This window comes from Gadus chalcogrammus, chromosome 18 (genome assembly GCF_026213295.1).
Source record: "Gadus chalcogrammus isolate NIFS_2021 chromosome 18, NIFS_Gcha_1.0, whole genome shotgun sequence".
Lineage (NCBI taxonomy): Eukaryota > Metazoa > Chordata > Actinopteri > Gadiformes > Gadidae > Gadus > Gadus chalcogrammus.
In genome coordinates, this window is record NC_079429.1 from 11435895 (window position 1) to 11449054 (window position 13160).

General features: G+C 45.6%; 1 protein-coding gene across 1 annotated transcript in view; it reads left to right on the forward strand.

The window, feature by feature from the left end:
* cpped1 (calcineurin-like phosphoesterase domain containing 1) overlaps positions 1-11483 on the forward strand; it is a 35480-nt gene extending 23997 nt beyond the window's left edge. The window contains exon 6 of the mRNA XM_056577169.1: positions 10249-11483. Coding sequence (XP_056433144.1) covers positions 10249-10478 — 230 coding nt within the window. The 3' untranslated portion in view covers positions 10479-11483. The remainder of the gene's footprint in view (positions 1-10248) is intronic.
* Positions 11484-13160: the final 1677 nt, after the last annotated feature.

A 13160-nucleotide genomic window follows, 5' to 3' on the forward strand; every position in this document is an offset into this window, starting at 1 on the left:
AACATATCAAGGAAGCCTCTCTACGTTTAGTAAGTTTGTTAAGGCTCTGAGGCCTTTTTCTTTGTGTCCCCCAAACAAGAGTCCCTTCTGATGAGTCAGGATAATGTCATGTTCTCGAGTGGGTGTCTTGCTTTGTCTATAGCTCTTGATGTTGCAAGTTTAGTTTCTTAGTCACGTAATTAAAGCAAGCCAGTATTGTTTTGGAATTCATTTCCAAACAATTACTTACTTGCAGGATTATAGGAAAGCAAATCAGCGGAGATGATTTGAATAAAGCACACAGATCGCTTTGTTAGAATTGATCCTGCTTAGCCTACCTTTTGGATCGTTTGCATATTCATACGTTGAATATGGAACATGGCTTGCAACGTGTTCAGTCTTGTGCAGCCTCATGCACGAAAAGTCGCACGTGTAATGTTTGCCCTCAAGGGCACTTTAGACATTTAACGTATACCTTTTTTTCAAGAGCTTCAATCACAGTCGATTTGACAATGGTTTATTGCCGAGAACACGACTTATGCGGGTTCAGTTAACGAGAATCTGTCTAGGATCGCTAAAAGCGTATTCATTTCACTTTCTCTTCTCAGATGGGTCACACTCCATTGGGCTGAATTGAAGCAAGGCCGAAACACAAATCTATTCAAGGTCTGCAGCCATGGTTTCGAATTGTATCTGAAAGTCTGTGTGAGACGATGTCTTAATACGATTTTGGTGGAGGGAAAACAAAAAACAACGAAAATCTGAACCGACCTGTCGTCTAAAATAAAGAAAATATATTACTTGCTTTATTAACCCCAGGCAGGAAATATGAGTGTGGCTGCCAAAGTACAGGACAATAATAAGAATCCCAAAGAGAAATACATTTAATGCAACTTCAACCAAAAACATCCATCCTGATACACAAGATAGCTTCCTTGTTCCTCTAAGGGTCCTTGACATTGCCACTCAACTCAGCAGAATCTCTATCACCACCACCACCTCCGCCCGCCACCACCTTGACACGGGCCTCCCTGGGGGGTCTTGATACTTGGCTGCCACCATTAGAGCACTCAGCGGTGGACAGCCTGGGTACCGTAATGGGGCCCCTGACACCAGGGGGCCTGTCCCCCCCGGTGGAAAGACAGCCGACAGACCTCTTAGGTTCCAGGACTCACGCGGTCCGTTTCAGTCTTCCGAAGGTTAGGAATATGAATGCAGATTGGTTTGAATAGGAATATGAGAGTGTGTCACGTAATTAAATTCTATATTTCTTTGAGGTTATGAAATATAATATACATCTATTTGGTTGGATGCGTGCATCTAAAGCCTCTTGCAGGAAGAAGTGCCTACCTCAATTTTTTAGCAATTATTTTTCATATTTATTTTGTATATTTTTCTGCTATTCAGTGGATTCTTTGTGCTGCTATTCCTGTTTGGTATGCAGGCTTCCTCTCACTCCCCCGTTAAGACTGCTTGAGGGAGCTGGACTCTTTTGCTCTCGCTTCGTCCTCACGGGTCAGACTCAATATTCAGCTACAGAATTCATTTTATATTTTTATTCAACTTTCTAGTCATCGTTTTTTCTTCATTCTTCCCGTTGCTTTTCTTCTATTCTCACAAACCGGAGCCTCACAGACTCACACTCTGTTTCCCATCCAAAACTGAGAGAGAGAGAGAGAGAGAGAGAGAGAGAGAGAGAGAGAGAGAGAGAGAGAGAGAGAGAGAGAGAGAGAGAGAGAGAGAGAGAGAGAGAGAGAGAGGAGAGAGAGAGAGAGAGAGAGAGAGAGAGAGAGAGAGAGAGAGAGAGAGAGAGAGAGAGAGAGAGAGAGAGAGAGAGAGAGAGAGAGAGATGTAAAGGGGTATAAGCAGGGTTAACGATGCTGCTTGGGGGGGAGCTGCGGTGTGTGTTGGCGGCTGGGGGGGGTCTTCGCTTTCATGAAGCCGCCACTAAAACGCCATTGGTACCACTTGCCCTCTATGAGAACCTGGCGTGATGAGCGGCGAAGCATCTCGCCTTCTCACACCATCTCCATCGCTCAAAGGTCCGCCTTCCACTCTGGCGCACGGAGGAAGGTGGTTGGTTCTGGTTGGTGACCGCCCATTGGGTGTGTGTGTGTGTGTGTGTGTGTGTGTGTGTGTGTGTGTGGGTCTGTGTGCATGAACGTGAAGAGACTAATACATACAGCACCACACTTGTGAATTTTTCCTCACACTTCCTATATCCAAACATAGTCTCAATGTCCAATTAAAATGAATCACTGAATCTTTGCTTCTGTTTGATGCCCAGTAATCATCTCCCACATTCCTTTATATCTATTTTAAAGGGCGCCTATTTAACTTCCAGGTATAGTCCAACTCGTCGTCACCTTCTGCTGGACTGTGCCGACTGGGAGGCTGGAGTTGTATCTATCCGTCTTGCGTATGGATCCCTCCCATCCCTCCCACCAACTTCTCCCACCTGGTAGATAAAATAAGGTGCCCTTTAAATCCTACATCTGTTCCTGTGGATATTCCCGCGTGTGATTTCCTCTCTTTCAGAAGACTTGAGAACAGGGCAGTAGCCAAGGTTGGAACAATAGTGAGGCGATAGGGGGGTCGTGCTCAGATCACGCAACAACAGATGCTTCACACGACTGAATTAAGGGGTAACTCATATCTTAGAGGCTATCAACCGCTTAATTTGTATACAGTTGTTCTTCGTTTCTTCTAATTCTATTTATATCTCTAGATGAAATGACAGAGGTCCGGACCTCGTGTGCTGAGAGCTGACTCTGGGCATGCTTGAGGTCCCTAATGGTAGTTCCCTCTCTGCCCGGCGGCAGGGCAGTGGCGATGGGAGACTGTCACAGCGTGCAAACACGCTAGTGAGTCAGACACTCGACCATCCCCGCAAAACCTCCGCAAACCGTAGGAACTTCCCCAGCCCCCTTCTGTCCCCCATGGGGGGCTGTTATTGGCAGAGCGGGGTCTGACAGGGGGGGTCTAATCAGCGGAGAGCCCGTGGGACGTCCATTTTCTTCTGTCCAGCTAAGGCGAAAGGGACTTTGTGTGGTTTATCTTCTCCTATCCTTCGCTTGGCTTTTGGGGATTTTTCCGCGATGGAGCTAAAGCTTACATCAAATACCAACATTTGGTATTTGCTGAAACCTTCTATACTTGATTATATATTGGTTGTTTGTAATCAAAGTCGCAGAGAACCACTTGTGGATTAGTTACACGCACGCACACACGCATGCACGCACGCACACGCACATGCATACACGTTGATCAAGGGTGTGCTCATACAGTCACTTAAAATGTGCATGTAACTCCTCGTCCATCAAGGCTGTTGTGTCTGGTACACCCGATCCGTGAGCAGAATCAAACACAGGGCCATGTCTCATACATAGGAGACCGCTTGGCCTCGCCAACCTCCCCTTCAACTCATACAAACTAACAGCAGCAACAACAACAACCTCAGCACCTAATGGGGCGCCCTGTGGCTTACCTGGGAGCCCTCATACTATCAGGGCTTAGTGTTCATGGGACCCAGCCTGGGCCCTTGGCCGCAGGTCATCTGATCCCCCCCGCTCTCTCTCTGTCCTGCCGTTCCTGTCAATCTACACTGTCCTGTATAATATGGCAAAATATAAAAACAAAAAAATTGGTAACCACAGAGGCTCATTTGTATGATTCACACAAGTGTACATACACACGCACACGAAACTGTCCACCTCACACACACACACACACACACACACACACACACACACACACACACACACACACACACACACACACACACACACACACACACACACACACACACACACACACACACACACACACACACAATGAATATTTATTACTTTTTCTATGGTATTTTGCTTCAGAGTATAACCAAGGTTAGGTAGTAAAGGACACACACACACACACACACACACACACACACACACACACACACACACACACACACACACACACACACACACACACACACACACACACACACACACACACACACACACAGTAAGGCGTACGCAAACACACACACACGCAAATTAATGCACACACAGAAATAACACTTACACACACACACACACACACCTACCCCAACTTTTTTGCACGAGTCACAGCCATGACAGCTGTGGCCTAATGATGAATCCCTGGGCCTATAGATGCTAACCGGAGGCTAGCCAGGTATGGGCCACACCACTCTGCCAGCTTACATTAGTGGGTGGATGGTGGCTTCCACACCAGATTTGCATGCACTCCCTGCGAGGGGCTTCGGAGGGGCATGGCGCTGTAGTGGTTATCTCTCAGGGAGAAGATACTCGGCTCCTCCCCCCCCATGTCTGCAGCCTAACCTGTAGGCGTCTTTGATCGAAACACCCTCACAACACCGCCTAGTGCTTAATGAAATGCATCTCAATTAATTGTAAGTTGATCAAAGTGTTGACGAGACATTCATGTAAATGTAATTGATTTCATGATTTTTGAAGTGAAAGGTTGCAGACTTCCAAACCAAAGGTTAGCCATAAAAGTGAGTGTTGATGCGTGGCTAGTGAGTTCCGTGATATCTTTGACTTTCATGTGATTTGTAATTGGCTGCGGTAAGATTTTCCCTTGGCTACCATGGTAAGGTGGCTCAACAGGAGAGCTAAGCAGCAACAGAAGATGGGAATGGTGGGAATTAATTAATTAATATAAATCGTACAAGGCTCTTCCCGCATTTCCTCAAAAATATGTTTAGAAATATGCATATCTGAATAAATCCACTCATTCATACTAGAGTCAGTCTGGAGATGGTTGGTATGTTATTAATTAATGTAGACAATGCAATTTGTCATTCAGACCAACGACAATTGAGCAGGGCTCGAGTTAAAAGATGAACGGCATTCCGGGCAACCAATCGGTATAGCTAGATTCATGAGGGGGACAAAAACAGCTTTTTGAAGAATTATTGGTATGGTGCGGGAATCCAGATTGTGGTATTCCATTATGAACCAGCACTGGAGGTCCACAACCACCCGGGTAAGAACCAAGGACATGGTGAGCATTGCCAACAACATTAACTTTAAATTGGATGGACAATTATATTTCCCCAGGACCTCCCCCCAGTCCAGAGTTTAGATTGCAAATTAATTCCGCCCTGAACTGACCCCAGCGTTAAGTCCCTGCTCCTCACTTTAGATTCATTATGCTCTTAGCTCACAGCAGGTGCCCCCGTTGTTCCTCTGCAATGTACACCATTAATATCAATTGGAGTGAAAACACGTCATCTGGGGGCTGTGTAATTAAAATGGCGGCAGCGATGTGGAATTGATGATTCATGGGAAAATCTGCTATGCTAATAGAGTAGCGACGCTAAAGCACGGGGGGGGGGGGGAGGGGGGGGAGCTAGTGTCCACAAGAGATCGTCCCGGTGGGAAGGCCCTTGTTCTCGCAAGTTTCCGGGGAAGGCGAGGGGCTCTAGCGGGGGTCCTCTATAGCAGGGGCCTCCAGTGGGGTTCTCTATAGCAGGGGCCTCCAGTGGGATTCTCCTGCTGGGTGCAATGCTGTGATGCAGGCTTTCCTTTTCTTCTCATCGCAAACTTTGTGTTTTTCATGCTGGTTTTGGCTCGTCGTTTTCTCTGGAGAGGGAATCGGAACGCAGGCAGACTTTCCCCGCCTCGCAAATAATTACAAAGAACACCTGAATTCCTCTGCCAAAGCCTGCAGTAGAACAACACCTTTTTTTCACCTCTTTCCCTTTGTGACAAGCAGGAATGCACACATGTGTGTTGCCAACTGCATCGTCAGACCTTAGGGATTCTGGAAAGCGCATGGATTCACATTCAAACGATTATGCATGTGCACGTTTATATATGTATGTGCGTGTGTGAGAGTGTGCGCCTTTGTGTGTGTGTTTCCGGGAGAGTGCACGTTTGCGTCTGTGTGTGTCTGTATGTGTGTGCGTGTGCGCATGTGTGTGCAGTGCACATGCTTCAGAGCTCTGACAGCGCCTGACTACCCTCCAGCAGAAAGTGTGCACGACTACAAAACAGTTAGTTCTCCCTCCACTCTCCACTCATTCATTGTGATGCTCGCTAGCCAATCAGTCTGAGTGTGTAATCACTGGGATGGAGCAGTTCTGAATCACGGCTGTAGGGTGAGGCTGGGACCAAACCGTGTCGCTGATAATGTGGACTGTAATCTAAAATAAAATGGGGTCAAAGTTTGTTCAGGTTTTCTCTCTCTCTCTCTCTCTCTCTCTCTCTCTCTCTCTCTCTCTCTCTCTCTCTCTCTCTCTCTCTCTCTCTCTCTCTCTCTCTCTCTCTCTCTCTCTCTCTCTCCCTCTCCCTCTCCCTCTCTCAGTTTTGGATTGAACAGCGAGACAATACATATTGAATATGTATTGCGATTCGGTAAATATTGCAGTACGAAATGCCGGAGCTCTGCATGGTTTAGCCTTGGCGTTCGGTTCTACCATTATTTCTTAAGTCAATATTCTGTTAAAACAGAACAGAACATCGTTGATGCAAACGATATGAACAAACCTTTGCGCTCTATATAGGACTGGGACCACTCATTTAGCTTCGATAACATTGATAACATTTATTATGGTATTGTGCAAACAAGAATCCCGATTCTCACATCTGTACCTTTTTCCTGCCTTCTCTCTCTATATATATATATATATATATATATATATATATATATATATATATATCTCAGTGGAGGCTTTTCCAGTGAGGAGAGGGAGGAAGATCCTCCTTAACATTGTTGAGAATAAAAACATTTAGATTGACCAGACTACTGTAATGAATGAATGCCCTTAAATATGACTACTTAAATGCCTTTGTATATTTATTGTTTGTTTCCCTGGGTAAAGCGACATTAGCACCCCCTGTCCCCTATTGACACTTACTTCAGGGAGGACGTTCTTCCCTCAGCCTCCATTGACTCCCATTCATTTCCCCGAAAGCGGCCGGTGAATAACATGAGGCTCAACGGGAGAGGAGGAAAGTCCTCCTCTGAGTGACTAGCTAAGTGATCTGGATCTCGCCTACGTCTATTCACGAATAGGCTGGAGCCCTGGCTGCGCTATGAACCAATAAGCAGGCGCCCTGGCTGTGGAGCTGCCCGGAGGGAGGGGTTAACCCTAGGGCTGGGACGACGCGTCGACGTAATCGACGACGTCGACGCATAAATTACGTCACCAGCACCTGAAGAGGCGCCACCCGGTAGCAGCTGCAGATGACCGAGCACCGTAGAATTCTAAGAATGCATTACTTTGCACTTTTATATTGGAATTTAAAGGCAATAAACATGTATTGAAATGTTAAGGAATTCATATTTTATCATTCAGATATGTAAATCAACATGTATAAATTGCTATTAGTCAATTAATGGGGAGATAATCGAGAATCGAATCGAATCGAAATCGAATCGGACTGAAAAAATGAATCGTTAGATGAATCGATGCATCGAAAAAATAATCGCTAGATTAATCGTTTAAAAAATAATCGTTTATCCCAGCCCTAGTTAACCCCTCAAGTCTATGCACTACGAGAACCAACGAACCCGCTCAGTCATATGCCTCGTTTCAACCGAGCAGTGCGCTACTGTTCGCTGCGGTACAGTGCGGCTCTGTTCGCTTATATTGACGTTTCCGTAGCCCGCGGCCGGGCCCCGTAGCCCGCGGCCGGGCTGCAGTGCCCTTGGCCGGGCAGGGCTGCCCGAGGCCGAGCTGCGGAGCCCGCGAGGAGGATTGACTTGATCTATAAATGAAGTTCCTCAATCTCACTCGGCTTAACAAACACCATGACCAACATTCTGAAACATCCATTAACATCCACATTTGCCTCAAACAATGCTAGGCTTACAGCCCATGTAAATAGTTGTGAAATAATGTTCTTTTCTTTTAATTGTTTGTTACTCTGACCGTTCTGTTTGATATTGTGGAAAAGATGTTAGTTAGTGACTGTTAGTTAGTGTTAGTGAATGATTCAGAGCATGATGCATTTTAAATGATATCACTTTTGGTCTTGTTTCTTCATTTTTCAACAATTATAGATGAAAATAAACATAGCCAAATTACAATCAATAGCTTCAGTCCTTGAGGGCAAAAATAGGCCCAATGATAGGCCCAGATTTTTTTATTTAGTTATACAAATTAAGAGTAGGCCTGATTTGACTAATTGGCTTTGCATCCTTTCCTTCTGCACTTGTAGTCCAAGACTTGCAGCCCACCAGCTTTCAAAGTACAAGGCTGCCACTGGTGGATTTGTATCAATTCACATAATTATCCCCCCCTGCTATTTTGTAGTTTACCAAAACACCCTGAAACATCTTGAGTCTCACATACTTATGCCACCATACGCCCCTAACAGTGCAAGCAGGCCAAAGGCAACCTAGCGCGCAGTCCTTCCTCCCTCACTTTTTTACCAGCCTCCACTCAGATATATATATATATAATGTATGTATATATATATATGTGTATATTTTACCTATTTTTCATTCATGTTCCTTTTATCTAAGTTTTGCCCGGTCCTCTCCGTCCTTCTTCTCTTTCTTTCTCTCCTTCTAGAAGTTTCCCTGAACCTCCAGGAAGCTGCGCTGTAGGTGCTCTCCTAATGCATGCACAAAATGCTAGGCTAGGCCTGACTTTCATTTTTTTTTCTCTCGACGTCCGGTAATTACTCCCTTGCAACACGCCCATTAGGCTTTGAGAAATGCTCTGGGGATTGCCGCCGAAGCAGCCCAATCAGCTGAAGCAAAGTCACGGCCAAAAAATAACCTCCCTCCCCGACCACCAGGGAAGCATTGGCCCACTCTGCAAGGCACGCCGTCAGCGGCTTTCAGAGGTCAGGCCTGCTCAGGAAATATGCAAATTCACCGAGTAAGAAGTGAAAACGGTCACTGGTGAGTTTGAGACATTTGATAAACAAAAGCGTTGGAGGAAGTGCCTGTCTTTTCTTTCAAAGGTCATTCAGCACGGTGCCCAGTGTTTTCAGAGCACTAAATTGGTCACCGCGCCAAACTGTTTTGAGGCTCATTTACAAGTGATGGGTCCCTGTAACCCTGGTCAATGCGAAAAATAAAGTTGAATGGTTCTTTGAGGGACGGAGATGCAAACTTTTTCTGCAACTTCCATCGAAACAAATTATCATTTGTAACAGTCAGCATTTCTTAAAATGGCTGCTTTCTGTAATATAACACATCACACATCGTGATTCTCTCTCTCTCTCTCTCTCTCTCTCTCTCTCTCTCTCTCTCTCTCTCTCTCTCTCCTTCTCACTCTCTCCTTCTCACTCTCTCCTTCTCACTCTCTCACTCCCTCTCTCTCTCTCCCTCTCTCCTGCTATGTGTTTTTCTATATCTCTCTGTGAGTTTTCCTCTATTTATACCAATTGGAAGTCACAAGGAACAGCAGCGTGACTGAATGATTAAAGAAAACTGAGCTTTGAGGGTTGATCTCCACAGGAAGGAACGCAGCCACAAAGGAACCGCCTAGTTTACGACTGAGGAACAGATCTCATGTCTAATTTCCCTGACTACTTTCTCTCCCAGCGTTCCCCTTATATAATAACCAACACAATAAACAATTCTGATCTTCTTTCGGTTTTTTAAAGGGTTCATATTATACCACCAGGTGCCACAAGCCTTTTCGAAAATCTGCCCCTTCTGACATCATTAGTGGGCGTGTCCACCTAGATCTATGCTGGATAGATGAGCAACGTTTACTTCAGTCCAATGGGTAGGCTTGTAGACTGATACATCCTGCACAGATCTAGGTGGACACGCCCACTAATGATGTCGGAAGGGGCAGATTTTCGAAAAGGCTTAAGGACTAATCACACTCACACCTAGTGGTATAATATGACCCCTTTAACGCAAAAAGAAGAGCACACTGAAAAGCGACTCTGCACTACCAGAGTATGGCCATACTATACCGGCAGCACTTTGTTTTGTTTCTCTGGTCTCTCTGATGTTGATTATATGCTTTTAGGGCCTTTGTTCTGAGCTGCCTCTGCCGTGCGTCACTTAGGACTAAAACATGTAACATCCTGTCATGGGAGTGTCAGGCGAGGTGAGCACTGACGCTCCGTATCAAACCCCATCTCTCTCTCTCTCTCTCTTGCTCTCTCTTCAGTTTTTTATGGGAAAATCAGCGTGAGAATAGAGGATAAGCATTAAGAAAAAAAAAGACAAGAAAGTTGAATAAAAATATGCAAGTAATTCTGAAGCTGAATATTGAGTTTGACCTGGGACCTCTTTCTTCTCTCTTCTCTCCGCTATCTCCAGGCGTGAAGGCGGTGTTCTCGGGCCACTACCACCGCAACGCGGGCGGCGCCCACGACGGCCTGGACATGGTGGTGAGCTCGGCCATCGGCTGCCAGCTTGGCGGGGACGCCCACGGCGTGCGGGTGGTGGTGGTCACCGCCGACGCCGTCCTCCACCGCTACTACAGCCTGGAGCAGCTGGCCGCCCAGGGCATGGACCTCGACCTCAGGAGGCTCCTGCAGCAGCCGTGACCGGCCAATTGGAAGGGGGGGCGGGGCGAGGCCGTGACGAACCAATCAGGATGATGGCTGCGGTCATGACAAACCAATCAGGAGGATGGCTGCGATCGTGACAACGAATCAGACAGGTTTCCCGATTTAGGACCGGTTCGACTGCCGTGATAGTATTTGATTTTGGTTTTGATTTTTGATTTTGTAATCCGTTGTGAAATAACGATTGAATGGTGATGTGGAGGGGGAGGGGGGGATCGTAATACTTCCTTATTATACCTCAGGAACTTTATACTAGATGAAGGGACAGGACTCGTGTCTCTAGGACAGTGAATAATGGTTCTTCCATTAAAGTTTAACAATATTGCAATCCGTTATCACACTGGTGGTTTTAGTGTGTGTTACATAATAGGTTTTTATTCCCTTTCTGTTAGAAAATGATAATAAGAAGAAGGTCAGCACAAAAATGTTATCGTTTTAAGCTTTTATCGTCTCACAACTATGCAGCTTATTTTTCTGTCGAGGTCTTTGCTGCTCCACTACAAGCTACGTTGGTTCACCTCACCTGATCGTTTCTGTTTGGTCCTTTGTTGTGTTAGCCGGAGGGGGCTCATATGCCAGGACACAGAATATGACTCTAACGAAGGCCGGTTGGGGTTGATTGATTAATATACCCGGATCGCATGTCATAAAACAACACTGTTCAAAACTAGTTCAACGTCTAATAGTTAAGTTCATATCCCAAAATTGTGTGTCTGTATTTAAGTGATCCATCGCTGAATAGTGGTAGACTGATAGTACCGGTGATATCAAATCAGATGATATCATTGGCTATAAATCTAGATGGAGCTCCTAAGCATAGGCCTTTGGTACGTCTGGTGACATGCCTGAGAACTATGTAGAAAACCTAGACATTCCTGGAGAATTCATTGCATATAATAATCAATAATAATAATACTAAAATGAGTCTGTACAAAATTTAATTAAAAACTCCAAAACGATGCAACTTTGTATGCTGATTTCTTTTTTAAGTCTAGTGGTCACATCAAGTGTGTCTGTAAAGTATATCAAAGAATGACGCACGTTATTTCACTTTGGTTTAAACTTATTTAAAATGAGTGTGTTCAAGTGCAGTAAAAAAACATGTTTTGTATCTGCTTCAACCGAGAGATTTTCTATCTCAATCAATCAATCAGGAACATCTTGATGCAAGCGGGGTGGAGAGGAAGAGAGAAAGAGCCTCTACTTGAAAATAATATTCATGAATTTCTGAGTACTGGATGCGCACTATTTAAACCATCATGTGTATCATTTTCCCATGTATTTCATTTCAGCATCGTCATTTTCTGTTGCAAAGCGTCCTTGAGATACCAAATGAAAAGTTCTCCATCAGTCCAGTTATGTATTAGTATTGTCCTCAATCACCATTTCAAATAATCCTGAAACATGAGATTCAGATTTTGGATAAAAGGCCAATTCCCTCCTTTGGCTCCCCCACCCCGCTCTTCCGATGGTGGGTCTGTGTTTGTTACATCACAACCCCATAATCCCACAAAAACCCCACCTGGCTCATCCGCCTGGCGGCTCTGCTGGGATTCAGAAACACGCTCCTGTCTGTGCTGCGTCGCAGCGTTGCGTAAGAGGGCCTCCAGCGCAGCCATCCCCTCAAGCACTTCTGCTTATTTCTCAGAGAGAGCTTTTGGATTGGGCTAATACGTTAATGATGTGTTTTCAGCACAGCGACTGTGTGAGGGGAACATGCTAAGACCTAGCGATATGGGAACCACTACCCCCGCCCAAGTGTTGTAATTATAGAGAGAACCGGGGGGGTAACATTGTTGTGAGGGAAGTAGATGCTGAAACAGGAGGTTAGGGATGCTGTTGTGTTTCCTTCACCGCTCTTTGAGTTCTGCCTCTCATTAGAAGGAAGACTAGACTACAGGCTAACGTTTAAAGCTAAGCAACAGGGCACAGGGCACAGGCTAATCGTAATAGCAGAATTGTTCACAATATGATATAACTTTCCATGTGAGTCCACTACTTGCTTCCAACCTCAATGCCAATATCTCTGTTTCTCCCTCTCCATACCCCCCCCCCCCCCCCCCCCCCACACACACTCAACGATCGTGAAACAGTTGTCATAGCAACCGTTTAGTAACACATCTGTGAACCATAGTGTGTCTGTGAGCGTGCACGCGTTTGCATGTGCATGTTTGACCCTGCAGGTGTTTGTCCGTGCATCGTTACGTGCGTTTGTGAGAGTGTTAGCGTGCGTACGTGCGGCATGTGCACAGGTGCAGACAGGTGTGGCGTGCCCCTCCGCTGAGCGAATCTAATCTGGCGACAACGGTAAGCTGATTCTCCGTAACCCTCCTCTGTTCACGCCAAAGGACTCTTCTCTCAAACAACTGAGAAGAAAGTGTCTGCGTGGTGTGATGGAGTGAGGAGCGAGACGTGGCAGAGAGAGAGAGGGCAGATAAGAGTGGATAATCGTTTCCAACGTGTGAAACGAAAGGCGAAGACTCAGTCCATCTCTTCGGTTTCCTGTCTGATTAAGGACCAGACAGGTCTTGTTCTCTATTTTTATATCCTGGAGCTTTGCAGAGCAAAAGTCACATTTGTCTCCAGCATTGTATTAGGGGAAAACTTTATTTCTTTTGGAGAGCCTTGAGACTTTTGGGTGAAAAATGGGAATCACATGAT